General features: G+C 46.5%; 7 protein-coding genes across 7 annotated transcripts; 2 read left to right on the forward strand and 5 right to left on the reverse strand.

Annotated features, from left to right (window-relative positions):
- Nucleotides 1–248: 248 nt before the first annotated feature.
- Nucleotides 249–1,838, reverse strand: HETIRDRAFT_327118 (uncharacterized protein; the record flags this gene model as incomplete). The annotated part of the gene is made up of 4 exons (XM_009552385.1): nt 249–617; nt 666–824; nt 884–1,630; nt 1,683–1,838. The coding sequence occupies 4 exons, from the start codon at nt 1,836–1,838 to the stop codon at nt 249–251; spliced, it is 1,431 nt and encodes a 476-aa protein (XP_009550680.1).
- A 1,125-nt stretch (nt 1,839–2,963) lies between these two features.
- HETIRDRAFT_326740 (uncharacterized protein) lies at nt 2,964–3,477 on the reverse strand (the record flags this gene model as incomplete). Its single annotated transcript, XM_009552386.1, has 2 exons — nt 2,964–3,173; nt 3,226–3,477. 2 exons carry the CDS (start codon nt 3,475–3,477, stop codon nt 2,964–2,966), a joined length of 462 nt encoding a protein of 153 aa, XP_009550681.1.
- A 3,001-nt stretch (nt 3,478–6,478) lies between these two features.
- On the forward strand, nt 6,479–7,640 carry HETIRDRAFT_454516 (uncharacterized protein; the record flags this gene model as incomplete). Its single annotated transcript, XM_009552387.1, has 3 exons — nt 6,479–6,823; nt 6,887–7,189; nt 7,377–7,640. The coding sequence occupies 3 exons, from the start codon at nt 6,479–6,481 to the stop codon at nt 7,638–7,640; spliced, it is 912 nt and encodes a 303-aa protein (XP_009550682.1).
- Nucleotides 7,641–7,851: 211 nt separating this feature from the next.
- On the forward strand, nt 7,852–8,145 carry HETIRDRAFT_18112 (uncharacterized protein; the record flags this gene model as incomplete). Its single annotated transcript, XM_009552161.1, has 1 exon — nt 7,852–8,145. A coding segment is annotated over one exon (294 nt), but the record flags the coding sequence as incomplete, so codon positions are not given.
- A 3,277-nt stretch (nt 8,146–11,422) lies between these two features.
- HETIRDRAFT_429474 (uncharacterized protein) lies at nt 11,423–12,301 on the reverse strand (the record flags this gene model as incomplete). Its single annotated transcript, XM_009552388.1, has 1 exon — nt 11,423–12,301. The coding sequence occupies one exon, from the start codon at nt 12,299–12,301 to the stop codon at nt 11,423–11,425; it is 879 nt and encodes a 292-aa protein (XP_009550683.1).
- A 3,795-nt stretch (nt 12,302–16,096) lies between these two features.
- On the reverse strand, nt 16,097–17,248 carry HETIRDRAFT_429476 (uncharacterized protein; the record flags this gene model as incomplete). The annotated part of the gene is made up of 1 exon (XM_009552389.1): nt 16,097–17,248. The coding sequence occupies one exon, from the start codon at nt 17,246–17,248 to the stop codon at nt 16,097–16,099; it is 1,152 nt and encodes a 383-aa protein (XP_009550684.1).
- A 6,276-nt stretch (nt 17,249–23,524) lies between these two features.
- Nucleotides 23,525–26,612, reverse strand: HETIRDRAFT_118570 (uncharacterized protein; the record flags this gene model as incomplete). The annotated part of the gene is made up of 12 exons (XM_009552390.1): nt 23,525–23,843; nt 24,119–24,203; nt 24,290–24,421; nt 24,579–24,684; nt 24,844–24,872; nt 25,119–25,174; nt 25,202–25,378; nt 25,507–25,661; nt 26,134–26,246; nt 26,298–26,364; nt 26,409–26,469; nt 26,494–26,612. The coding sequence occupies 12 exons, from the start codon at nt 26,610–26,612 to the stop codon at nt 23,525–23,527; spliced, it is 1,419 nt and encodes a 472-aa protein (XP_009550685.1).
- Nucleotides 26,613–26,684: the final 72 nt, after the last annotated feature.

Consider the following 26,684-nt stretch of genomic DNA (forward strand, 5'->3'; position numbering starts at 1 on the left):
ATGCGAAGGCGTCATTCTGCATCTGTGATTTTTGACAGGCTCGCAAAAGATAGACCGCACGTATAAGTTCTCATGAGTTGTGCGGAAGAAAAGACCGTGTGGCTGGTAGGGTTCCGTGAGTAATTCACGGACAGTTGTTAACAAATGTTAATAACAGATTAATAACAATTGTATATAAAGTGTTATTAACATGTTAAAAACCGATTTATTTACATGCTAATAAAGAAAGTGGTGTTAATAACAAGAAGTCACCAGCTCCAGTCAATCTCGGAGCTGGGAATGGAAGGGGGAGCTTCAGGGGGGGGGGGGGGGGGGGGGGGGCTCGTGGCAGTGTACCTAGGAGTATCAGATAGCAGATCCACGAAGGCCTCCTCACGGATTGCGAACTCCTGCACAATATTGAGTGCAGAATCCCAGCACGGGGGTCCTCTCTGTTGGCCATCCGTATCGTCGTCTGAGTCGTCTGAGTCGTCGTCAGAATCGGAGCCATCCAAGGTGGCAGTGTCCGCCATGTCAGCGGTGCCCTCAGGTGATGAACGAGAGACGGCAGCCTTGAGATCGTCTTCAAGATCACAGAACTTGACTGTCAGGCGCTTTTTTGGCACTTTGTCTTTGGTCTATAGAATGGATGAGCTGCAGCATGGGAAAGAGAGGGATGTACATACCGCCTGGGTGCTATACCACTGTCCAATGATAGTCATATCCATGAGCAACTGTGTGCACTGGCATCCCCGCAGCGCCGAATTGAACCAAGTGAATCTTGAACCGGTCCACTCATCCAGCATTGAGTTCACGAGAATGGAGAAGACTCTCTCGGCAAGCATCTAAAAACGAATAGGAATGGTTAGTTGTAGGCAGAAGGAAGTGAGGAGCTGCAGCGCACCGCAAGAACAACCGCTTCTGGATCATTTGTGAATTGCCACCACCAGCCCAGAACATCGCCATCTTGGATGGGCTTGGCCCTGTCAAAGGGGGCCTTCTCCTGCCAATATGCATCAAGCTGCAACCAGAATTTTGTGATGGCCATGGCACCACCGAGCCTTTTGAGTACAGGGTGTGTGCCTTCTAGATGGGTATCCATACGCTCCACCATTGGCTTGAACATCTCATCCCAAAGGAATGCTTTCATGTGGTTGAATAGACAAGGATGCGGAATGTTGAGGTCAGATCCCCATTCGGAAATCACAATGACAGGATTGGCAGCTGCAGAGTTGATCAAGAAGTCTGACCATGGGTATCCTGTCACCAAAAATAAATGTGACATGAGAATCCACTCAGTTGAATCAGGAAAAAGGCACAAATGAGGATCCAATGTGAAAGCTGTGACATGGAAGTCCTTGCAGTCTTCAAAGAAGGTGTCAAAGCACTCGTTGATTATGCCCATGACTTCCTCGGCAAGCTCCAGTATAATGCCTGTCTTCTGCTGTCCAAGATTGAAGAGCTCGCGCAGCGCGGCACCCATCGCTAGGTAGAATACATACACATCAGAAGCATTGGCCTGCATTGATTTAAGTGCCCAAAGGGACCGGATCAGGGGCTGGATGATCATGATGTATTGTAGCAGCCCAAGTTCGAGCCGGTGGTAATCTTTGGACACCCAATAGGCAAATAAGTTCTGGACTTTCTTGTGCTATTGGAATTGTCAATGAATAGTAATATAACTATTTTTAGTTTGAGCACACCTTCAATTTGATGGTGCCAGATTGCACCAGGTGCCGAACTTGAGGTAAACTCATCTCAAGTAAATAGGCACCAGACCAGTGGGTGCCAAATCGAGTCTTCCCAATATTCTGGAGTGCACTGACATGTTCACCGTTGTCACCTTCCTTGAATTGCATGCAAAGATGCACTTTGGCATATGTTGAACTGCCAAAGTATGCCAAAATTGCTTTCAAGATCTTGATCATCTAGAAGGTAACATGAGAGAAGTTCAATTCAAAAAAGCACAGGCACATGGTACCCATTTAGATTGAGGCAGCTTGGTTATGGCCTTGATGATGTTGTGGATGTGATGGCATACATCCCGGAGATTTAATACAGTACTGATCTTAGCAGTGACTTCTCAACGAGCGGTGGCACAGGTGGAAGCATTGTCAGAAATTAATGCAGCAATCTTTTCTGGACCAACCCACTGGATTGTCTGCGAAGCCCTGCACAAGTGTCAGCTAATTGAATTCAGATCAACTTATCTGCTTACCTTTAAAACCCTTGATGAGATCTATGTGGAGATGTGCCGAGCATCTGAGCCAATATATGCATTGATGAAATAGGATTTGTGTGCATCGGTCATTGCATGCATGAAATATATTGAATCACGCCTTGTGTTGTTTCCGTCAAAGCTGATGGTGGTATATGCAGAGTTCTTGATATGATCTTCTTGCAGGCTGCGAACCAGCACAGCTTTTTTTGGGATGTGCTTGTCAACAAAGGTGCTTGAGAAGGTGGGATGAATGTCGGGATTTAGAGTGGTCAGCAATTTCTTCCACTCCGAGGAATCAATGACATTGGGGACAAGACCACGCATACAGATCAAGCGCATGATGCAGTGGTCGACCCAGCACTGGAGGTCTGCCTTCATCTTTAATCACTTCTTGGTAAGAATCTTCTTTCTGGCATCCCTAGCAGCATGGATAACTGATGACTGTTTTAGGTTGGGAGTGGTTCTGCTGACAGACAGTTCTTGGGAAAGCAAACCCCTTCCAGACTCAGAAGCAGTGTCATCATGTTCCGTGATCTTGGCTCCCAAAGAACTTCTTTTCTGGGCTAGACAGGCCTGTTCCCACAGGGTTCTGTGCTCCATGGACTTAGAGTGCTGGAGGTGCTCACAGCTGGTAGCATGGCCATACACTTGGGCCTCTACTCTGTTGCCCCACTTGGTCCATTGGCATCCTTTAGCAACACACTAGTAGCTTCTCACACCCTTGGAATCGGTACCTATCACTGCAAGCTTTAACATAAGCTCATCAGGGGGTCGACCTCGGCAGACACCTTTTCACAATAAATAAGCTCATGTCAATCCACTCAGAAATATTGCTTACCATTTTTGGAGGGTCTGGTGTTCTACCGAGGAAGTCAGATCTCGAAGAAGCAACTACTTTGACTTCTGTGCCGGCAGATTCCATGAAAGCTGACCTCTTGCGCTTTGAAGTGTTTGGCTTGGGATCCATTGATACCTGTGCTGTCAATCAATTAAAGTGGAATCTGTCTAGGCGATCGATCTCATACCAAAGGGTAATCCAGCCCCTTCTTTGCATAGATTTGTCTGACACCTCTCAGCACATCCCTTCCCCACTTCATGATGACCTCATTTGAGGGGTACCGATCATGATACTCCCAAAGCACATCGACGACAGCACATATCGCTTGGCCGTGTTCCACGATCAGTATGATTCCATCTCCGGTCGACCGTGTTTGCCAGCTGAAAACTAACTTAAATTGTTTACTGAATACCCCAACCTCATCTTCGATCTTCTCCATCAGATCAGGGTCTAGAGAGAAGTTGAGGAAGCATGCATAATGTGAGTCCTGAGAATTTTCCACAAAAGGCAGATTTGATTCCAGAGGTATTTCCAATAGCAGGTGATGTAGTTCCGTGAGAACAGTCTCAAAGCTGACGTTGTTTGACTTGGTGGACATGGCACGAGCAGGGGGAATGGGTAACGGAATGTCTAGAGCGGGAACCAATGCAGTCCAAGACTCTGCACTCCTGGACAAAATTATTATTTTGCAGGGAAGACATAATTGTACAGCCACAACCTTCAATATTTCCACCTGGTCCTTGCCCAAATATGTACATTTCAATGTAAATTTAATTGCTGATCATTATATACAATTTTAAACATTATTAACATTATTAACATCAACATTGTGCCCCTCTGGAGGGGGCCTGTTAATAACAATGTTAATAACTTATGTTATTAACATGTTAGCAATTCAGGGATTACTCACAGAACCCTAGTGGCTAGTATCAGAGCTACGGTGAGCACCGCCGTGAGCCGCCACGATCTTGACCAACCACTCACTAGACATTGCCTTGAATATCCCCTGGGGATATCCATGGTATATTAGGAATACACCATGAATATCCCCAGGGGATATTCAGGGCTGGGCATATTCACAGTATATTTCAAGTATATCCATGGTATATTTTGTTATGACTTGACCAATCGGAGCCCGTTGGGGCTGGTCTATCCGATGGTTTAAGCATCACATGCTAGGTGGCTCTACTACGGAGCATATATCAAGGTATTTGGCAAGTCCTTATGGTCCGACCATACCAATGGTTCCTCAAGACATCGGTAAAGGATATATAGGAAGGATCATGGGTACAGCAGAAGATAAGATAGGCATTCACATGCCATGGGCTTAGGGCTTATGGGTAAGCACCTCGTCGCACTAGGATGGATAGGTGCGACTGGAGAAGTACAAGAGTAGGCACCAGCTGAGAAAGACGGTGACCACAGCTCTCCTGGGATGGGTACCCGGAGAAGCACACAGACTCTTACTATAGACCTTATACAGTATATAAGGCCCATAGAATAGGCTGAGAATCTTCAGTCTATTCTCCTCATTCAGTAGCAGTCTTCCTACTGCTACCTTCATTTGCCACTGTCTTCCTACAGTGGAACCTTCATTCCCTACCATCTTCCTATGGTAGAATAATCATTCATTCTTCCTGTATCATTACCTGATACAGTCAAGACCGTCCTCACCACTCGGCCCATCGTGTAACCTAGGGAAGAACCTGTTACTCTTGGGGTACAAAACAAGCAGTTCGTAACACTAGAATAGACTCACTTTTGCCCCTACCTTGCACCACACCTTGCTTGCTGCGACACTCTTTTTCACAACCCTCATTGGTGGCATAGACCCTCACCAAAGAGTGTTACTTCACACACCCTGGAGCAATACCTAGGCCTAGGATACCCACCAGGCACTAGACAAACCCACAACCAATTCCGACAAGATAATTGTCCTATCCATCAAAGGGGAAACCATTGGTATTACTCCGACACTAATTAATTAGCCCCTTCAAACTTTGATAACTGCTCATACCAAGAAGGACAATACTTCTTCACAAGAGAAGACAGAACTGAAGCTGAGTGGGCTTGGGACAAAATAACAGAAGACTAGGTAGAGCCACCCCAGTATAGGAACCCCGAACCGGAAATCCCGGACACCTCGGAGGAAGAAGAAGGAACATCCAAGTCCGAATCCTTGGATATTCAAACACCAATCAATACCCAAACCATTGAAAGAAATAACAATATGACAGACATTGCAGCTTCCCCTACGACAGTATCATCTGGAAGGGGCAAGCTTAGACTCCCCAATAATTTTGACAGAGATAGAACACGGTCGCAGAAATTTATTGTGAACTGCCTCCTCCTTTTCACTGTTATGATCACATTCTATCGGGACTTAATGGCGGTCTATTCCAATACAATCATCACAAATATCAAGCGGCCTCACAAGGTGAGGCGTACAACAAGGTACAGATAATAACCTTGGTCATCCACTCCCAACGGATCACCTATTGTTGGTCGAGTATCATGAGCCATATTGCGGCGGGCATGGAATGCTGCCTTACAAACTACTCACACACTGGGCATCAAGCTCCTAGTCTTTCCTGGCTGGAAGGAGACAAACGGAGAAGCACAAGAGTAGTTGTTATTGAGAGAGACAACTTAGAGAATACCTACAGATACATATATGGTATTTTCATGCCCTATTTCCTAAAGTAGTATAAAAGGCCCATAGAGTAGGCTGAGGATCTTTAGTCTATTCTCCTCATTATACTGCAGTCTTCCTACTGCAGCCTTCATTCTTAGGCAGTCCTCATACTGTCTACCCACATTGCTACATTGCAATACATCTCTGGCTCTTGTGCTACGTGTACAGTCGAGACCATCATTCCACCCCTCTTCCATGAGTAACCTAGGGAAGAACCTCCTACTCTTGGGGTTACTGAACGAGCAGTTTGTAACACTAGAATAGACTCTTCTGCCCCTACCTTGCTTGCACTAGCTTGCTACCACACTCTCTCTTATAACCTTCCTTAGTGGGGATAATAGACCCCCATTAAGAAAGCGTTACTACACACACTCTGGAGCAAGACCTAGGCCAAGACTATCCTCCCGGCACTAGACACATTGATAACCAACTCCATCATAACAATCGCCCTATCCAGCATGAGGGGATCCATTGGCTCTATAACGATACCAATCACATCGCCCCACCGAACTACGATAACTGCTCATTCCAAAATGGGCGTTGCTTTTTTGCATTTAATGACGGAACCAAAGAAGAGAGACTTTGGAATGAAGTAGAGAACCGTTGGGATCTACCACCCCAATATAGGGAACCAGCACCAGTAATCCCTGAAGACTCGGAGCAAGAAAAGCCAATATCACAGTCAGACTCTGACTCATCACTAGACCAAACACCGATCAACACCCAAAACGAACCGCTCGCCGAAATGTCGGGACAAGCTTCGACTTCTACAAACACCCCTTCCGCGATAGCACAACCCGGGAGGGGAAAGGTCAAACTCCCAGACAACTACACAGGCAATCACATTGAATCCCAGAAATTCATGCTCCAATGCCTCCTTCTTTTCACAGCAGAATCCGACTGGTACAAGACCGATCAAGACAAGATATCCCTTGTGCTCTCATGCATGAGATATGGCACGGCAGGAGCCTGGGTAGAAAACTTTCTCCTTAAATCGGTGGGAGCAAACCCTCCCACTGATCTAGGCACCTGGGAAAACTTTTTAGCAAAGTTCAAACTACAGTTCAGGGAGACGGGCAAGACTGACAAAGTGCGAAGCACACTCATGGCCTTTTCCCAAGGATGAATGATGGTTGATGAATAATTCAACCAGTTCATCCTTATTGCTGCCAATGCCGATATCTCCGACAAAGAGCAAGTCCCTTACTTCCAACGAGGGTCAGACCCACACGTCATGGACAAAATATATGACAAGGAAGTTCAACCAAAGGACACCATTCAGGATTGGATTAATACAGCCTACGAAATAGACGGACGACTCAGAGCTAGATCTGCTCAAAAAGCCATCCTCACAAACTCCACCTCCTTTCGCAGCGATTACTTAAACCGCTTTCATACCCAACCCGCCTTTCGCTATAACTCCACAAACGCCCCTCACAGAATGAACAACCAGGTGGTCGACATGGACATCGACGCTACCAGGAAGCGTAACGCTGAAAGCCAAAAGAGAAAATTTGATGGCAAGCGAACCACCTCTTATTCAAATTGTGGAAAGTTAGGGCACTCTGGTGCTAACTGCTGGTCAGCCCGTAGAGGCATTCAACCAGTTCGAGGAAACTCAAAGAGACGCTTGGGTATGACAGGGAGAAGAAACCGCGCGGTTGATTTGGAAGGAGAAGACAACGCACCCGCTATGGGAAACCAAGCGGGAATATATCGAGGAGTGGAGATGGAGAATACTCATTGCAATGACCAGTGGGTACCACAACCTGGTCCTTCGATGGAACATCTGCACTCTGCCCCATCCGGATGACCCCAAGCGAACCATCAGCAACACGCCATGTCGCCTGACGGACGACGGGGAAATGGAGGCGTCAGTCATTCTGCTCGAATTGGAGCAGTACTAAGAGAGTTAGGAGAGGATGAAGCAAGAGAAGTGATCTTGGGACACGCGGAGCGTTTTTCCTGACCTCTCCCTCACCAGCGAAGGAGAGAGGTCAAGGAAGACCCGAGTTTGACGCAAACAAGTGTATTTGCATTGGAGCAATAAATGACCGCATCATTGACCCCATATGCTTGAACGTGAGAGTATCAAACCAGGATCATTACACTGGAGCAAAAGCGACCATCGACTTGGCATGTGAAGGGGTCATAGTAAATGAGACTTGGGTCAGGAAACACCGTTTCCCTACCTATGCACTCAACAAACCCATTCGCGTCCGGAACGTCAATGACACCATTAATAAAGCAGGTCTTATCCGGTCCGCCTTGGATGTAAACCTCACCATTTGGGACATCCATGGGCGAACGCACACCGAGCGTGTCCAGATATTGATTTCCAATCTAGGAAAAGACAATCTTATCCTAGGAACAGATTGGCTGAAATACCATGATCCCTCCATCAAGTGGAGGCGATGTAAAGTGCACTTTGATCGGTGCCCCCAGAAATGCCACCAACCACACGGGTTTACTAGGGCAAGGGAAGAACCACAGAATAATGAGCGGTTATTGAACATGGAGCCACGGCACAAACTACGCATCAGCGAGCACAAAAAACAGCGCCTAGAACATCTCCGAAGACTATCGGAAGATGTCGGACTCTGCGATCATAGCGGAATGTTTGGTGTCCAATTACAGGCCTACATCAAAAGGAAATGGCTCTTACAGAACATAAAGAAATATGTAGAAGAGAAATGAAAAGCTCAAATCGAGCCATCTCTTTCACCAAACATGGAAGAACCTGACCTCCCAGATAAACCCTCAGGAAAACAGGCCACAGGGGAACCAGTTATTTGGAAACTGGCCCCCAAACCGTCAGGATCTGCCAGCTTCGACCAGGATTTGGAAGACAAAATCGTCGTCACCAATCTAAAGAAGAGAGTCCCCAAGGCGCATCACGAATTTTTGGACATCTTCAGCAAACAAAAGTCACAGTGACTCCCGGAACATACTTATTGGGACCACGCCATTGACTTGAAACCGACTTTCAAACCTCAAGTGCCCAAAATCTACGCCTTGAGCCCAGAAAAACATGACAAATTAGGAAAATTCATCAAGGAACATCTTACCAGAAGGACCATCCGTCGATCCACTTTGCAAACAGCAGCCCCATTTTTCTTTATAGGAAAGAAAGATGGAAAACTGCGCCCAGTACAGGACTACCGCCATTTGAACTCGCACACCATTCCAAATGTGTGCCCTCTTCCATTAATCCAAGAACTATTGGACGTGATCACAGGGGCCACCATTTTTAGCAAACTGGATGTGCAGTGGGGATATAACAATATATGAATCAAAGAGGGAGATGAGTGGAAAGCAGCTTTCATCACCCCGTTGGGCTCCTACAAACCCACAGTGATGTTCTTTGGCTTAACCAACTCACCGGCCACCTTCCAGGCCATGATGAACATGATCTTCAGAGAACTCATCACAGCTCGGAAAATAACCATATATATGGATGATATCCTCATCTTTTCCAAGTCTATGGCAGAACACATTCAAGTCCTAAACCAAGTTTTCCAAATCTTACGCGACAACAACCTCTACTTGAAACCAGAAAAATGCAAGTTTTACAAGGAAAAACTCCAATATCTGGGATACACAATTTCAAAAGACCATGTCGCTACGGAAGACTCTAAGGTGGACGTGATACAAGATTGTCCAATTCCACGCACAATCCGAGACATTCATTCATTTTTAGGTCTAGGAAATTTTTACAGGCGCTTCATTGACAAGTTCTCACTCATTGCGCACCCTCTACATGACCTCACCAAAAAGGACGAAAAATGGAACTGGACTCCAAAATGCCAAGAAGCTTTTGAATGCTTAAAGAAAGCTTTTATCAGCAAACCCGTCTTGAATTACCTGGATCCCATGCATCCATACCGATTAGTAACAGACGCATCACTAATTGCTTATGGAGCTACCCTCCTGCAAGAAGGAAAAGACGGTGACTAGCACCCAGTTGCTTTCCTTTCCGGGTCGTTCTCACCAGCAGAACGGAATTACGATGTCCACGATTGGGAACTCTTGGCTACCATAAAAGCGTTGGAACACTGGAACCATTACCTTGAAGGTGCACGACATCCCTTTAAGATCTGGACAGATCACAAGAACCTGGAACATTTCCAAACGGTGCAAGATCTGTCACGACAACATGCTCGTTGGAGCCTTTATTTGAGCAGATTCGACTTTACACTCAGCTATAAAGCAGGATCAACAAACTATTCCGATGGTCTGTCTAGGCGTCCAAACCTAAGTGAGGGGGTAGAATCTAACAACACGGCTCAAATTTTGCTCCCGGCAAATCTTTTTAACAAATCCGACAAAACATTGGTGAAACCGTCCCCAACACGGCATATAAAGTCCACGGAAATCGTATCCTCAGACCTCATCTCCCTCATCTGACTCTCAAAATTGGAACATGACACCCTGACAAGGGTAGCTCTCGCAAAATTATTGCGAGTAGGGCCACAAGGAATAAGGGGACTACTGGGACATTGGACACATGAAGACGGAATCACCAGACGTAACGGCCACATATGTGTCCCAAAGGATGATGTTATCCGAAGGCTCATTGTCAAAACGCATCACAATACACCCGCGGTAGGACACCCGGGTAGAGCCAAAACTCTGGAAATGGTACAACGACACTACTGGTGGCAAAACATGACCAAATTCATCCATGAATACATGGACGGATGCGCCGTATGTCAATCCACAAAGAACTTGACACACAAGACACACCCTCTTATCCAGGCTCCTACCCACCACCATGTCGAGGGCAAGGGTCTATTACTATGAGGAAATAATGAAAAACATATGAGAAAACATATGACAAATAAATGACATAATGAAGCAATATTTTGAACCTTATTCCTTAAGCAATCCCAAGCCCTCTCCATCGGCGGCTGGCACAAAACATATACAAACACGTGCCACCCGGATGATTCACCGGCGTCAGCCACAGAAGACTGGCTGCTCACGAGATTTAGATCATTAGTAATGCGAGTGCGTGACATCATGAAATTTACTGAGTTGCACTTGGGGCTCTTGTCACGAACGGCTGTTCGGGACGAGAGGATCCTAGGCCACAAATAACACAAGAGGATTTGGGAGGATGATCGGGACTGATCAGACTAATGTCTTGTAATCAGAGAAGACTGTGTGAACAGCAGTTCTTAGATTTGGACAGAAGTGGATAGCCTAAGGCTTTCACACTGCGCCGCGGTATCTATAAATATGTACAAGCAGACGCACGGACCAAGTATCAGTGGATTAGGAATGCGAGGTATAGTCGGGAGAAAGGTCCTACGAGTCCTTATCAAGAAGGTGGGAAGAAATAAGTAAGCATAGGTGAGACGTTTCGTAACATTACCCCCCCCTCTAGGCCGTCAGTGCCAGAGACGGTAAGTAAAAAGTCCAAGAAAAACATAGGTAATGCACGTAATCCGAGTCGTACAAAATAATACTTAGGGCACAAATTCTCGCTGCCCACAGTCGAGTCATGACGTGATAGCCCTTGAGTACGGACGTCATGATACCCCACCTCGTTACCAACCATGCGGGGACTGCGTCTTAGAGCCGAGTCCCTCTTCTCATCATGGCAGTGGGTACCGGCCCAACGGATTCGAACCGTCGTCTGCCCCGGCAGTTTTACGTCGTACCGGACGAGGATGCCTGTCGTTCTTTAAGCTCCACGAGGGCGGAGTATAACGGGCGCGGTGTCGGACTCGCTAGAGTCGTATTCGGTGAAGGGGAGAGGAGGTCGGGTTCGTGTCGAGGAGCGGATGAGGCCGAGACGCGCGGGGATGATGTGATAACGGGGGGAAACTTGTGCGAACCGATAGACGTCTCGTTCCCTGTCAGTCCTCGTAGGGTAAGTCCCCGGCATTGGGCGAAGCGGAGCGCCATTTGAGGCCGAAGACGAGGCACGAGATACCACAGCCGTGGTAGGCATGTGATACTCGGTAGAGGGGATGGGGTCGTCGGCAGGATGAAAGGAGTCTTGAAGATTCTGCAAGCCCATGAGTTTTCGTTCTCCAGCATTAATACGGGCGATGATCGTGCCCTCTCGGATCTGTAGGGCTCGCTGTGCGTGTCGAACGAAACTTCTTTCCTCTTCTAAGATCTCTAACGCCCTCTGAATCTCCGGCCTAGTCGGTCCTGACACAAACTCTGTGTTAGGCGTCCCCTCAATAAGTCCCATCATGTACGCGACGGGGGTAGTAAGGTAAGTTTCCCTGTCCGGGAAGATGACGCCTTCGTTAGTTTCATGAATCAAAGGGGGTGGTGAGGGGGAAGACGACGATGATGTGGATATATCTATGACGGGGGATCCGGGGGTTTGCGCCGCAGCTGCTTCTTCTGCCTCGTCAGCGTCGAGTTGCGCCTGATACCTTCGATACTCTTGCCCCCTTGCGCTGAGCATGGGGACGTCTTGGTTATAGAGTATGGCTTCGAAGTCTCCTGCTTCTGATATGGTGGGAGAGCGGAGGTAACTAGGGAGCGAGGCTGGTTCGTTGACGAGGGTGTTTTCAGCAGATGAGGGGGAGTTGTCGGAGGACATGTTTGTTCGAGGGTGGGTTGGAAATAAGTGATTGGAGTGCTGGAGGGATCGTAAGGATCGAATTGGGGTTTTTATATGTTTCGCGCTTTAGTGGTTCCGTGTTTACGAGGGCCTCTCGTAAGGGCAGAGCATTACGCCTTCGATCAAAGGCTTCCAAAAGTTCTTTGGCGTTCCCCAGGTTTGCCCTTGTGATCCATTCGTCCGCGGAGCTCGGGTATCCTTTCCAGTGTACCAAGTATTGGTATCCCCGTCCTCGTTTCCTCTTATCGAGAATGTCTTCCACTTCGTACTCTTCCTGTCCTTCGATAAGGTCAGGTGGTGGCTGTTCGAAGTTGGGGCCGTGAGCCGTTGTTTCTTTGTATGGTGTGAGCAGAGAGGCGTGAAACACGGGGTGTATCTTCCACGTTGGCGGAAGTTTCAACCGATATGTAATTGGTCCTAGCTTTTCTTCTATTTGGAATGGTCCATGTAGCTTAGGGGCTAGTTTGTCTTTTGGGTGTGTCGTGGTAATGTTTTTTCCCGAGAGCCAAACTTTCTGTCCTGCTTCTAGTTTGACTTCGTTCTCGGCGGTTTTTCTTTTCATTAATTCTGCCGCAATTTCCAAGCTGGCCTTCGTTTCCTTTCGAAGCTGTTCTAGCCTTTCCAGTCGTAGTTCTACCCCGGGGATGTCAGACCTTGGTGTGATTTGGGGTACGAAGGTCGGGTTGTAGCCGTACATGAGTTCAAACGGCGACTGGTGTGTGGCCGAATGTTCTCTTATGTTGTGTGCAAATTCGGCGTACGGTAGTAGCTCAGGCCAGTTCGTCTGTTCGTAGTTGCAGAATGCTCGCAAATATTGTTCTAGTTCTTGATTTACCCTTTCCGTTTCTCCGTCTGTTTCGGGATGATAGGCGGTCGATAACGCTGTTGTGACTCCTAGCTTCTTCCATAGTTCTCTTGTGAATCGAGCGGCGAATTGCGGGCCTCTGTCGGAGATGATCTTCTGCGGGAGTCCAAATCGTCTCCAGACGTTTTTCATGTAGAGGTCGGCCGTTCCCTCGGCGTTTATGGTTTTGTCGCATGGAGTGTAGACGACTCCTTTAGTGCTTCTGTCCACTGTTACGTGTATCGCGTTATATGGTCCGACTTGTGGAAGATCTGTAATGAAGTCCATGGTGACTGTCTGCCAGGGTCCTTCCGGTATTTCGTTAGGAATGAGCGGAGTACGTGTGGGGTGTGTGATATTCTTGGTGTATTGACACGTTGCACATCCTGTTACGTATTCCTTTATAAACGTGGACATTCCTGGCCACCAGAAGTTGTCTGACACTAGGACGTAAGTCTTCCATCTCCCTGGATGTCCCGTGGCTGGTGAATCGTGGTACATTTTTGTGATCTGCCTTTTGAGTTCATCGTCTGGTGGAACATATATCTTTCCTCTGTGCCAGATGAGATCGTCTTCGTAGTTCCATTCTTGTAGACCTTTCGAGAGGGCTCTAGGTCCTGATGTTTTAATGAGCTCCATTGCGTCTGATACTTCTTTGTCTTTGGCTGTAACTTCTTTTAGCTTTCGTCTCAGCTGGCTATCGAGCATTTCGACTGTTCCTCGTCCTGTTGCACTTTTGACAAATATTTGGGGTTGTAGTAGTACCCGGTTTTTGTTGTCAAATTTCACCCCCTCTTTCAGGTCTGGACGCCTGGACAGAGCATCTGGTCGGTGGGTAATACCCGGTTTATGGACGAGGGTGAAGTCAAAGCGAGAGAGGAAGAGCGACCAACGTGCTTGTCGGCGGGAAAGAGTTCTTGCGGTGGAGAAGTACAGGAGGTTCTTGTGATCGGACCAGATTTCGAATGGGTGTTGCGCGCCTTCGAGGTACACGCGCCAGTGATCAAGGGCGTGTATGACCGCAAGTAGCTCCTTATCGAAGATATCGTAGTTCCGTTCGGCCGCATTGAATGACTTGGACAGGTAAGCGACGGGGTGCCATCCGTCATTGGGCGTTTCTTGTGACAAGATGGCTCCCGAGGCGAAGTCCGAGGCGTCGGTTTCAAGACGGAATGGGCGGTTACCGTCCGGATAGACAAGGACCGGAGTTGACGTAAAACAATGCTTTAGCCGTTCAAATGCTTTGTCCCGTTCGGGAGTCCATTCGAATGGAACATCTTTCTTTGTAAGGTCGTTGAGGGGTCGGGCCGTAGCGGCGAAGTCCTTGATGAACCTGCGATAGAAGTTTCCAAAGCCTAGGAAGGATTGTACTTCCTTCAAGTTCTTCGGAGTTGGCCAGGCGGCAATCCCATCAACCTTGACGGGGTCCATAGAGATATTGTCCGCGGAGATGATGAATCCGAGGTATTCAACTGTGTCCGTCTCAAAGGTGCACTTGGAGGGTTTCAGGAAAAGGTCATTATCCAAAAGTATTTGCATAACTTGGGTCGTTACGCGTCGGTGTTCTTCGATGGTTTTTGTGAATACCAGAATGTCGTCCATGTAGACTGCTAGGACCTGTGCCACGATGAGATCATGGAAGATGATGTTCATCATTGTTTGGAAGGTTGCAGGCGAGTTACAGAGACCGAAGAACATCACGAGACATTCGAACAGGCCGAATTTGGTCATGAAGGCCGTTTTCCATTCGTCACCCTTCGCTATGCGGATGTTGTTGTATCCCCATTTTACGTCAAACTTGGAGAAGATCTTTGCCTTTGATTTGGCGATGGTTCGAATTACGTCGTCAATTAGGGGTAACGGGTATTTGTTCTTTATGGTCCATTCATTCAGCCTTCGATAATCTTGAACTGGTCGTAAACTTCCTTCCTTCTTTTTTACGAAGAAAAAGGGTGATGCTTGCGGGGATTTAGATATCCTGATAGTTCCTCGCTTCAGGTGTTCTTGGAGCATCTCATGTAGCTGGTCTTCTTCTTCTTCCATCAGCAGGTACAGTTTACATCCTGTTGGTTCCCATCCTGGTTTCATATCGATTTTATGGTCCCATTGTGAGTGTTCTGGGAGTCGTTGTGAAGCTTCTTGGCTGAAGATTTTGGTGAATCGTTTAAGGACGTATGCCGGAACTATTTCTTCGATAGGTCGTTCTGTTTTTGCTTTGTTTGCCTTTTCTGCCAGTTGCTGTGACTTGTTTCCGATGGAACTGATATGAATTGCTTCGAGGGGGTGTACTTCTAGCGGGTTTTGGTAGTACCATTCCTCATAGAATTCGGAAAAGAAGGTATCTTCGACTTCGTCGCCTTCCAAGTCGTCTTCTATTCTGGAATACCCAATTGTTCTGTTTTTTCTTTGCCGTACGGACGTCAGTGCTTGTATGGTAAACTTAGGTCGGCTGACTAGACACGTGGTAGCGCAGTTTGAAAATGTGAGGTTGTTTTTTACCCAGTTAATTTGTGGGTTATGTTCATGTAGCCAGTCTGTTCCTAGGATCACATTCTCGCCTCCTAGGTTAGCGGCTAGTAGCTCGCATTGTTCGTCGTGATAGTCTCCTTCCTCGTTTGTCATTCTCATAAGTACACAGGCTTTGTCGGTGATTTTCCCTCCATCGTTGGCCGTTCCATCTACGTTAAACACAGGGATGGGTTTGTCGATTTTCTGCGTTGGTATATTATTGTTTAGGCAGAATTGTTTATCGATGAGGAGTCCTTCTGCTCCCGAATCGATCAATATTCGGGCTTCGGTGGTTCCTCTTCTGTGTTTTAGATGCACGTTTATTCTCATAGACGATTTCTGGTTTGATTTGGTAAGCCGTACGAATGTTTTTACAGGAGGGTTTGAAATAGGTCTACGGTACACCGGAGCCACAGGCCTATTTAAAAATCCGATTCTTTCTTCTTGCTCATCTCACTTAACTCCTGTAGGAGTGCTTCCTGTTCGTCCCACCTCATCTTCCCGATAACCCTTTGGACCTCTTCTCGGCTAATCTCATGCTCCGTCTCACGTACAGGCGCATCCGGTCCGGGTGCATGGGCTTGGCGAGCTGCGAGTCGGGCTTGGAACGGGTTAGTCGTCGCCACGCCTCTACCTTGCGTCGCAGCGCCTCCCTGAGCACTGCCTGAAGTTCCTGCCGAGAACGCTCGGCCATAGCCGCTTCCTCCGCCTCCCATCCTGCCGCCGGTCTGAGCCGAGCGGTTCCCCATCGTTCCACTACTCTGTTGAACATATCTAGCTGACCCTTCATATAACCTAGACGAACCCCTGACAGGGCATTGGTTTGCCATATGTCCTTTCTGGTGACAGTAGAAGCACCCACCCTCCATCCTGAGGCGGTTGCGCTCTTCGTCGGTGAGGGTTGTTCTGACCGAGTCTACGGCCATGGGTACGACGGAGTTGTTCATGGAGGAGGGAGCGTTGGAGGAGTTGTAGCGGAATGGGTTGCTGGACCGAACGGTAGCTGAGGGTACGGAGCTTTTTATACTCTGTAGCTCTCTCCACTGGTTATCGAACCTTCGGGTGTACTTTACCCAATCGTCCATGGTCGTCGGCATGTCAGGAAGTCTGTAAATTTGTTTGAGGATTTCCGGGTGTATGGCCCGGCGGAAATAGTCGACGGTGGATTCGAGATCGAACCCGCTTTCTCCTGCCGTCATAAGATAGTCCGTGACGAATTCGTCTGCTGACCGCTTTCCCATTCTCATTGTGAACAATTTTTGTCTTGCCTTCTGTTTGAGACTTTCATCTTTGAATGCGGCGGCCAGTTCTTTCAAGAAGTCCTTGAACGTTCCCCATGCTTTTCTTGTCTCCGTCGGTTTGTACTCCCGAAGTTCCCTGTCGAAATAATATTTCTGTGCAAAAAGTGATGCCGTTCCTTCCCTCATGTATGATAGCACCATCAGGGTTTTATCCTTGTCGGTGTCATATTTGGTTGGGTTGGCGAGGATATACATGTGACATTCGTATATCCATTCCCTATATTTCGACCTTGTGCCATCGAAGTCCTTTGGTTTATTTCCTCTGTCCGACATTTCGTCTTCGTCGTCTGTGGTGTCTGTTGTTGGTGGAGGATTCGGTTGTGGGTTCGGGTTTGGGTTTGGGTTTGGCTGACTCGGCCCTGCTATAGGTTCCGGGTCTTCTTTGTCGACCGGGGTTAATACTCCCGCGGGAATTGGGGTTTCTTCGATATCTTCTTTGGGAATATTGATCGGTGATAGAGCAGGTTTTGTTCGGATGGGGGAATCTACGGTTTTAAGGGGTACCTTCCTGTCTTCCCAGGGTACTAGCGGGGCGTCAACTGTTTTCCCGCTATTCTGTCCTCCTACGTAAACCCAGTTTCCCTTGGATGTTCTTCTGATCGGTTGTCCGAAATGGACAAATGTGTCGGAGTGTTTCAAGTAGTCGGTTCCGTGTGGAACTCGCCCTACGCTTCTTCCTGAACCTTTGGAAGTCGTCTTGTTAGATCAAAGAGCCCGCGCTAGTCTCGACCTGATCAAGGTTCGAGGGTCAAGGCAACAGCAGCTCGTTCTGGCCGTATACAGTATTTCTGCTTCTGGTATAGTACCGTACGTAACGTCGAGTGCAATTGTTTCGGTCGTACCTCCACTGGGTTGATTACCAGATAGAAGTATTCTACAACCTGAAACGACCCACACTGAAGTGGAATCGTCCAACCGTTCGCTCGAAGTGTATAGTAACTACTACGGTCGACGGACGCTTGTCTTTTGGGACTGCCTAGCGCCGTATGTATCTAGCCGGTGTTCTGCTGCAAGGAAAAAAGGTGGAGTAGGATTGTGTGTGGAGAGGCTATCCAGATGTCACGAACGGCTGTTCGGGACGAGAGGATCCTAGGCCACAAATAACACAAGAGGATTTGGGAGGATGATCGGGACTGATCAGACTAATGTCTTGTAATCAGAGAAGACTGTGTGAACAGCAGTTCTTAGATTTGGACAGAAGTGGATAGCCTAAGGCTTCCACACTGCGCCGCGGTATCTATAAATATGTACAAGCAGACGCACGGACCAAGTATCAGTGGATCAGGAATGCAAGGTATAGTCGGGAGAAAGGTCCTACGAGTCCTTATCAAGAAGGTGGGAAGAAATAAATAAGCATAGGTGAGACGTTTCGTAACAGCTCTGGGCCAAAGATTTGAAGGTTCAATAATGATATACAACGCAATGGCTCTACAAAGTCACTAATAGCCTCAAATGTCAGGGGTATAACTTGGTTGCAAAGTAAATGCCAGAGCAAAAGGCAATAATCACTGGTTATATAGCACTGGTAAGGACATAAATAAATTGATGTGTTAGTATAGTGGTTATGTTGCCACAATAAAATTTTACCCACTCACGAGGTTGCAAGTTCAAACCTGGCGTGATTATATATGTTTTATTTAAACTATTAATTCTGTCTCATGAGAATAGAAGCACTGAGGCTTTCGATGAATCATATCATCTGGAAAACCACCCCTTTGTATTAAGGTCTGATTAGTTCTATTTATGCATAATTATGAAAGATTAAGATTAGACATTTTTAGCTTACCCCCTCTCTAAACCTGTTCTAATTAGACATAATTTTCCTAAATTAGGAATTATTAGGATTGATTATAACTTGAAATTTCGGAAAAATTATTATAAATCAAGCATCACAGTTCTCATAGCCTTCTTATAAAGTCATGTCTATTAGAGCACTAGTTAAATACCTAAACACAAAATATACCTTATAACAAACTTGCCTTCTGCCAGAGTTAAACCAACAACCTCATGTATGCAAGCACCCAGGACAGATGCTCTAAGCCACTAAGCCACAAGGTCTAAGATATAAACTTGGTAATCCTAATAAGTAGACATAATATAGGCAACCTCAACATCTCTGATTTTATTCAACATTTATCTTTCCTCTATCTTGTAAATAAATAGGTCAATAAATACCTAAAAAGTCAGGTCTTTCAGGATTTAGTTTAAACACCAGCTAAGAAGATAATAACCCAATGGAAAATCAATAATACACTTTATAGAGGATAAAAATAAATTATGGCACTTATACAATTTGGACTGAGAATGTGTAAAACTATGATTGAGTGTAATATTCAATGGGACTCTACTAATATAGACAATGCTACCTAAATTTGCAAATTTGATCAAAAACATGATTATGAATAATCAAGATCCAATAAGAGAGAGGGGCTTTCCAAATAGCCACTAGTGAGGTAGAGGGTGGGGACAAGAGTATATGTATGGCATGCCTATATATAAATAAGCACAAGATTGTTGGAGGTGATCTTAATATGCTTAATGCATATATTTCCTATATGGCAGGCAAATATATTATTCTGGCACCACATACCAATATGACTGTCTTTTCCACAGCCTAATAGCTAGAGGAAAACACCAAGTTTGAGCATCTTCTGTATAACAAGGCAATAAACAATATAAATAGTGCTAAAAATTGTAATATCAATAGTAACAACAATTGTGTGCTGCACAAGACAGTATTAACCACTGTACTAATAGACAAGGTCTACAAGGCTGTATATAGCATATCCCTAAGTCCAACCCCCATGTTGTGTCCTATAATGACCAGTAGCAAGCATTGGCTAACAATGACAACTTTAATGATATTGTATGCAAGGCCAAGGTACTTAGGTCTTCATAGCCTCTTGTGGCAGCTGCCAAGCTGCCAACAAAGTGGCTGGGGGCATCAATGTACATTTCTTGCTTCTATATCCCTTATAAAAGCAGGTGGAAATTCAGCAAAAGAGCTACAAGATAATGGTATAGGCATATATGAAGGAGAGTAATATGCTGAAATAGTATAGAATGTGCCACATCTTTACCTTCTCACTGATAGAGCAGTAGTACTTACTATTTCCTACTGATAATTAAAGACTTCTTAGTATAGAATTAGTGCTAATATCATGAAATTAGAAACCAATCCAATGCTCACAATGTGTTGCTCCCAATTAGGAAATTAGACACTTTTAGATACTATTAACACTTTTAGATACTTTTAGACACTATTAGATATAATCCGGAGCTAATGCAAGGTGGTGTTTTTCCAGATATATCAATACTGCCAGTCATGCATGATTTCCACCCATGAGTCTATGCCTTTCCATTGCATCAAGCAGTGGATGGATGAGAAAGGCTTCTGAAAAAAAAAAAGTCTAGCAGACCTTGGATTGTGGTTGCACCTAGGACATGGTAGCCAGAACATCTGGAAAACTACCTTGCATTAGCTCCGGATTATATCTAACAGTGTCTAAAAGTATCTAAAAGTGTTAATAGTATCTAAAAGTGTCTAATTTCCTAATTGGGAGCAACACATTGTGAGCATTGGATTGGTTTCTAATTTCATGATATTAGCACTAATTCTATACTAAGAAGTCTTTAATTATCAGTAGGAAATAGTAAGTACTACTGCTTTTTCAGTGAGAAGGTAAAGATGTGGCACATTCTATACTATTTCAGCATATTACTCTCCTTCATATATGCCTATACCATTATCTTGTAGCTCTTTTGCTGAATTTCCACCTGCTTTTATAAGGGATATAGAAGCAAGAAATGTACATTGATGCCCCCAGCCACTTTGTTGGCAGCTTGGCAGCTGCCACAAGAGGCTATGAAGACCTAAGTACCTTGGCCTTGCATACAATATCATTAAAGTTGTCATTGTTAGCCAATGCTTGCTACTGGTCATTATAGGACACAACATGGGGGTTGGACTTAGGGATATGCTATATACAGCCTTGTAGACCTTGTCTATTAGTACAGTGGTTAATACTGTCTTGTGCAGCACACAATTGTTGTTACTATTGATATTACAATTTTTAGCACTATTTATATTGTTTATTGCCTTGTTATACAGAAGATGCTCAAACTTGGTGTTTTCCTCTAGCTATTAGGCTGTGGAAAAGACAGTCATATTGGTATGTGGTGCCAGAATGATATATTTGCCTGCCATATAGGAAATATATGCATTAAGCATATTAAGATCACCTCCAACAATCTTGTGCTTATTTATATATAGGCATGCCATACATATACTCTTGTCCCCACCCTCTACCTCACTAGTGGCTATTTGGAAAGCCCCTCTCTCTTATTGGATCTTGATTATTCATAATCATGTTTTTGATCAAATTTGCAAATTTAGGTAGCATTGTCTATATTAGTAGAGTCCCATTGAATATTACACTCAATCATAGTTTTACACATTCTCAGTCCAAATTGTATAAGTGCCATAATTTATTTTTATCCTCTATAAAGTGTATTATTGATTTTCCATTGGGTTATTATCTTCTTAGCTGGTGTTTAAACTAAATCCTGAAAGACCTGACTTTTTAGGTATTTATTGACCTATTTATTTACAAGATAGAGGAAAGATAAATGTTGAATAAAATCAGAGATGTTGAGGTTGCCTATATTATGTCTACTTATTAGGATTACCAAGTTTATATCTTAGACCTTGTGGCTTAGTGGCTTAGAGCATCTGTCCTGGGTGCTTGCATACATGAGGTTGTTGGTTTAACTCTGGCAGAAGGCAAGTTTGTTATAAGGTATATTTTGTGTTTAGGTATTTAACTAGTGCTCTAATAGACATGACTTTATAAGAAGGCTATGAGAACTGTGATGCTTGATTTATAATAATTTTTCCGAAATTTCAAGTTATAATCAATCCTAATAATTCCTAATTTAGGAAAATTATGTCTAATTAGAACAGGTTTAGAGAGGGGGTAAGCTAAAAATGTCTAATCCTAATCTTTCATAATTATGCATAAATAGAACTAATCAGACCTTAATACAAAGGGGTGGTTTTCCAGATGCTCTCTTGCCTCTCCTTTTTCAATGCATCTCCTGCTCTGCCTTGTCTCCTCTAGCACTGACAGTGTCCTTTCCTTTGGCCGATGTCCAGCAAGACTTAGCCTGACATGCTTATGTGGATCCTCACAATTGCACAGCCTACACAAGCTGAGCACTGGGGACTATACCCTATACCAGTCTCACTGTAAGCCTCTGTTTTCATTCTTACTCTCCCCATTTTCCATGCTCACTTTGCTGGGTATCACTTGGTATCCAAAATACAACACAGATACATATCATGCATTCTTTCCAAAAGCATCCCTTGTGGGACCTGGCATTTCTCTTGTGAATTTATCGACTCCTACACACACCTGTTAATTCACTCACAATTGCTATTGCTTCAAGTTAAACATCAATGGCAGGCTATGGCAACCGTGAGTGATCTGATATAAAAACATAAGCAGAAGATCACATTTTGCATACAGGACCCCTGGAATGGTTCTCAGATACTCAGTTATATATATCATTGTCTAGTATCCAATACTTGAGGGCAGACTTGGTGGGAGACAATCCAGGGGCAGCAAGCATCAAATTATAGATGAGATGTTTGTTTATTGATCCTTAACTTCAAACCAATAAGCTAATACATTGGTCGAGGATGAGCTCGAAGATATGATCAACACCTAGTAGACATATAGACTCATACACGAGCTTGGTGATGTCCAGCCAGAAATGCCCTTGCATGCTCTCTCCCCTCAATCCTCCGCAACATGTGCAAAATGTTCCCCATCCCACTCAGCCTTGTCTACATGCACGTCGCCCCATATGACCTCTCTGCCCTCATCCATGTCAGGCACTGCTGCCGCACTGCCGCCCACAGCTTGCTCTACCTCTCTGCATGCCCGGACCATATGGTTGACTAGTGCATCACTGTGCTCGCATCTGCATGCGACATTGCCCAGCTTGTGTACAAGTTCACATGTCTACTGGGTGTTGATCATATCTTTTAGCTCATCCTCGGCCAATGTATTAGCTTATTGGTTTGAAATTGAGGATCAATAAACAAACATCTCATCTATAATTTGATGCTTGCTGCCCCTGGATTGTCTCTCATCAAGTCTGCCCTCGAGTATTGGATACTAGACAATGATATATATAATTGAGTATCTGAGAACTGTTCCAGGGGTCCTGTATGCAAAATGTGATCTTTCGCTTACGTTTTCATAGCAGATCAGTCACGGTTGCTATAGCGGGCTGGGACTCGCACACACTCGTAAGCTGAAATACCAATGGTTGGACGTCTCCGTCTCCTGCGCTGACTTACTGATGTGCAGTATGTTCAGCGTCATCGAATCGTAAACGTTTGCTCCGTATTCGCTTTTATTTTTCTCATTTACACCGTCCGCACTGCTTCACTCCTCAGTTCTTCTTAGCATGTCCTCCGCGTGGGTCACGCTTCTTGTTCCCAGCTCGCTCTCGTTCATCAGTCTATCAGACGCCGCAAGATCAAAGCCCATCGCTTGCGTCGTGCTCCAGAGCATCAACACATATACTCTGTCCACATTCTTCCAGCCTGTCTTCAGCAGGGCTCAATACGGCGTCGCCAGCCTCACATGCGACGACGCAAATGGTGCCCGAATTACTAATTTGAGAGCATATATGCGTGTACGGAGGGCTAAATGCACGGGGCTGCAGCGACGGGATGCTTCTGAGCATGCGCTGCGCCTCGATGGCGGAGGTTGCATGCGTAGGGGCTGTGGGAGTTCGCATTCGTGTGCCCTGCACTGGGTCCAGAAGAAGGGAGTCCTGAGTTTTAGCCAGATGCCTTGATCGCGTCGCTCAGAGCACTCTGTCAAGAGGCAGATGCCAGCTGCTGTTGGAGGGAAGAATACACCCCGTTGTACGTCGCTGGGGCCAAGAAAACCTTACGGGTAGGAGCTGTGGATCAAAATAAGCGCAAGAGGCTCATATGAGGAGCAGAACACAGAGATAGTACGAGATTTGCAACGGTAGATGTCTTTGCTGACGATTGGCGGCAAATCTCGATGGCCTTGTGAGAGACCATGGTCACCAATGCAACTCGAGACGGCCTGTGCTCACGATGCCAGGCCATGACAAAGCTGGTCGCCGGAGTTGGTCAAGTCGAGCGTAAGCGATTCCCACGGCCATCGTGCGCCCGTGCGGTCTGGATAATGTCTGGCGCTGCGTCAACGAGCCCTCTAATTTCTCGAGTGAGGAATGCTGCCTCGGTGCGATCTCAACGCGCGTCACCCGCCGACGAGTTTTCGCTCCCTGCATACGTCACTCGCCCGTTCAACTGCACGACCGCCGATGTGACGCCCTCTCCGCCCCGGCTCTCCCTGTTCGACGCGGACTTGCGGTCCTCTTCCCTTCGGCCTAATTCTATAAAGAGCGATCCCGACGCGCTCACGCGGATTCTCGCTCATTGCGCGGCCGTCCACAAGCTAAGCACTGGGACAGCTCCATTCGAGGAGTTGCACGAGTCTCTCTGTGAGCGCCCGCTCCCAGTTCAATTCTATGCTGCTTCAAGTTCGCTGACCTTGGCGGTCTTGATGTCCTTTTGGCTGGCTAGCCCAAACGGGCAAGCGACCCTTTCCCTGCATCCAAGGTCCCCGTCCACCACTGCAATACCTTTGCAGCACCGTCTTTGAGGCAACACGTGCATCTTTTTACAATGTATGCTTGAGCAGCAAGAGACTTAGTCAAGACGCTGCTTCAGGATCGGAGAGCAACGGTATCGGAGCTTGATTGAAGAAATGGTCCCACAGGACGCTTAAGCAGCATACACGTGCGTTTCCACGTACCGAGGGGATGCGGAGGACAGGAGTACCGCCTACGAATGGGCGCAGGCGTACTCGTTCATCGCATGCATAAAAGCGTGAAAAGATGTGTGTGCGGTCGTCAGGGGCTGACCCCAAATCTCAGCCGTTCCCTTTCTGACACCTCTCTCGGCAAGACTCGTACATCCTGCCTCAGCCTAAACTTTTTTCTTTCGTTTTTGGTCCACATTGACCCAATACTGATAGAGGGTCTCGCACTCATGCATTGTGTTGTAACTCCCACGCGCTCCTTCCCGCACCGCGCCTGCCTCCCCGCTGGTCTTCCGCCATGACGGGTTTGACCGTCCGCACTTCTCTACATGCGCACGCAGCTCGGCCTCACTCCTGTGCAAGATCCACGTGCGTTCGACCTTTGACGTCTTTTTCTATTTCTTCCTTCTTCCTCGTGTATGCATCCATGGTGCCCCTTGCTTCACTGTCTCTCGCAGGATCTTTCACCTCTTGCACCTGTCCCTGGTGTTCCATCCTCTGCTCAATTTTCACCTTTTTTTTATGATTACTGCGCTTGTTTGCATACCGTCACCAGCCAAAAACCTCTCTGGTTTGATACAGACATAAATGTATCCCTGTGTCTCCTCTTTTTTTTCTTGGCTTTTTTGGTCCTTGACCATCTCACGCCGTACTTACCGCTCCGCCTTGGGACCACAGGCCGATGTCAGGTAGTGACGGTACAGGAATGTCGTCGCGATCGAAGGCGGGAACATGTCGTGCGTATATTTCCAGTCTACATTCTCCTGACTTGGTTTAATCCACCACGTCTGCTCGCGTCTTGTCTGCGTCTCCTATGCAAGAGGTGCCGCAAGTTGATCCGATACGTGCGAGATCTGCCATCTCAGTGAGTAGTTTGAATATGCCAGGGGTCTTTGGAACGCGCAGATGCCGGCGCAGACCTCGGGGAGTGAAACAGTGCGGCAGCTGTCGCACGGACTCTTCTGGATAGGTCTTGAAGAGGGTTTGGTCCTGAACGAACTCTTCCTCCAAATGATTTTTGCCTTTCAAGCAAGAGACGGTTCGTAACCGCTGTCTTGCGCACCCACCCGATTCGGCGTTAGTCGGCGGTACAATTGGGCCCCATCGCAGCTCCGAGCGCTACCTCAGCTGGTATGCCTAATCGATAGAAAGACTTGCTTCTCCTTGTGGGCAACAGGCAGCGGCGAGCGCAGAATGTCATAGCCGCGCATAAAATATTGGCGACCAGTGCTTATCATCACCGATGGGATATGACTTACCTCCTGGGATCTGTTACCGCCTCACCTCCCACTTCGCATCGCCATCCTCATCGACATCATCCTGAATATCGAAGCCTTGGTATAGATGCGAGTGAATTGGCAGGTGCGAGCGTTGGATGAGCACATGCGTCTGTGCGTCTGTATAGATGCGTGTCCATTGATGGTATCGAGGACAGGCACACGGCCTACGAGTCACCGCGAGTATATCTCGACCGGATGCAGGGCTATGCAGGGCTAACACCTCTGTACCGACGGACTGAAGATCGGGCGCAATAAAACTATGTACGTCATCTCTCTCACTTCTTTCTTGTGCACATTGTCTCCATTTGCTTTCTCGAAATCCCTCATCCGCTGCGCTTGTCTGGATCGTGCACGTTGTTATTACTTGCTTGCCTTCCTTCTCTGTTGCTCCCGTTGTCCCTTTTCTTCCCTTTCTTCCCTTCCTGTTTCACCGCTCGTTCGTGTATTATCTTTCTCAGTCCAGATACCAACGCCAATGCACATGTATAGTCCACCTTGTTCCGTCCTTCTACCTACCCTTCTGCCGCATCACGTTGCGTCTTGCAACGAGTATAG

The sequence above is a fragment of the Heterobasidion irregulare genome (assembly GCF_000320585.1).
Source record: "Heterobasidion irregulare TC 32-1 unplaced genomic scaffold scaffold_10, whole genome shotgun sequence".
Classification (NCBI taxonomy): domain Eukaryota; kingdom Fungi; phylum Basidiomycota; class Agaricomycetes; order Russulales; family Bondarzewiaceae; genus Heterobasidion; species Heterobasidion irregulare.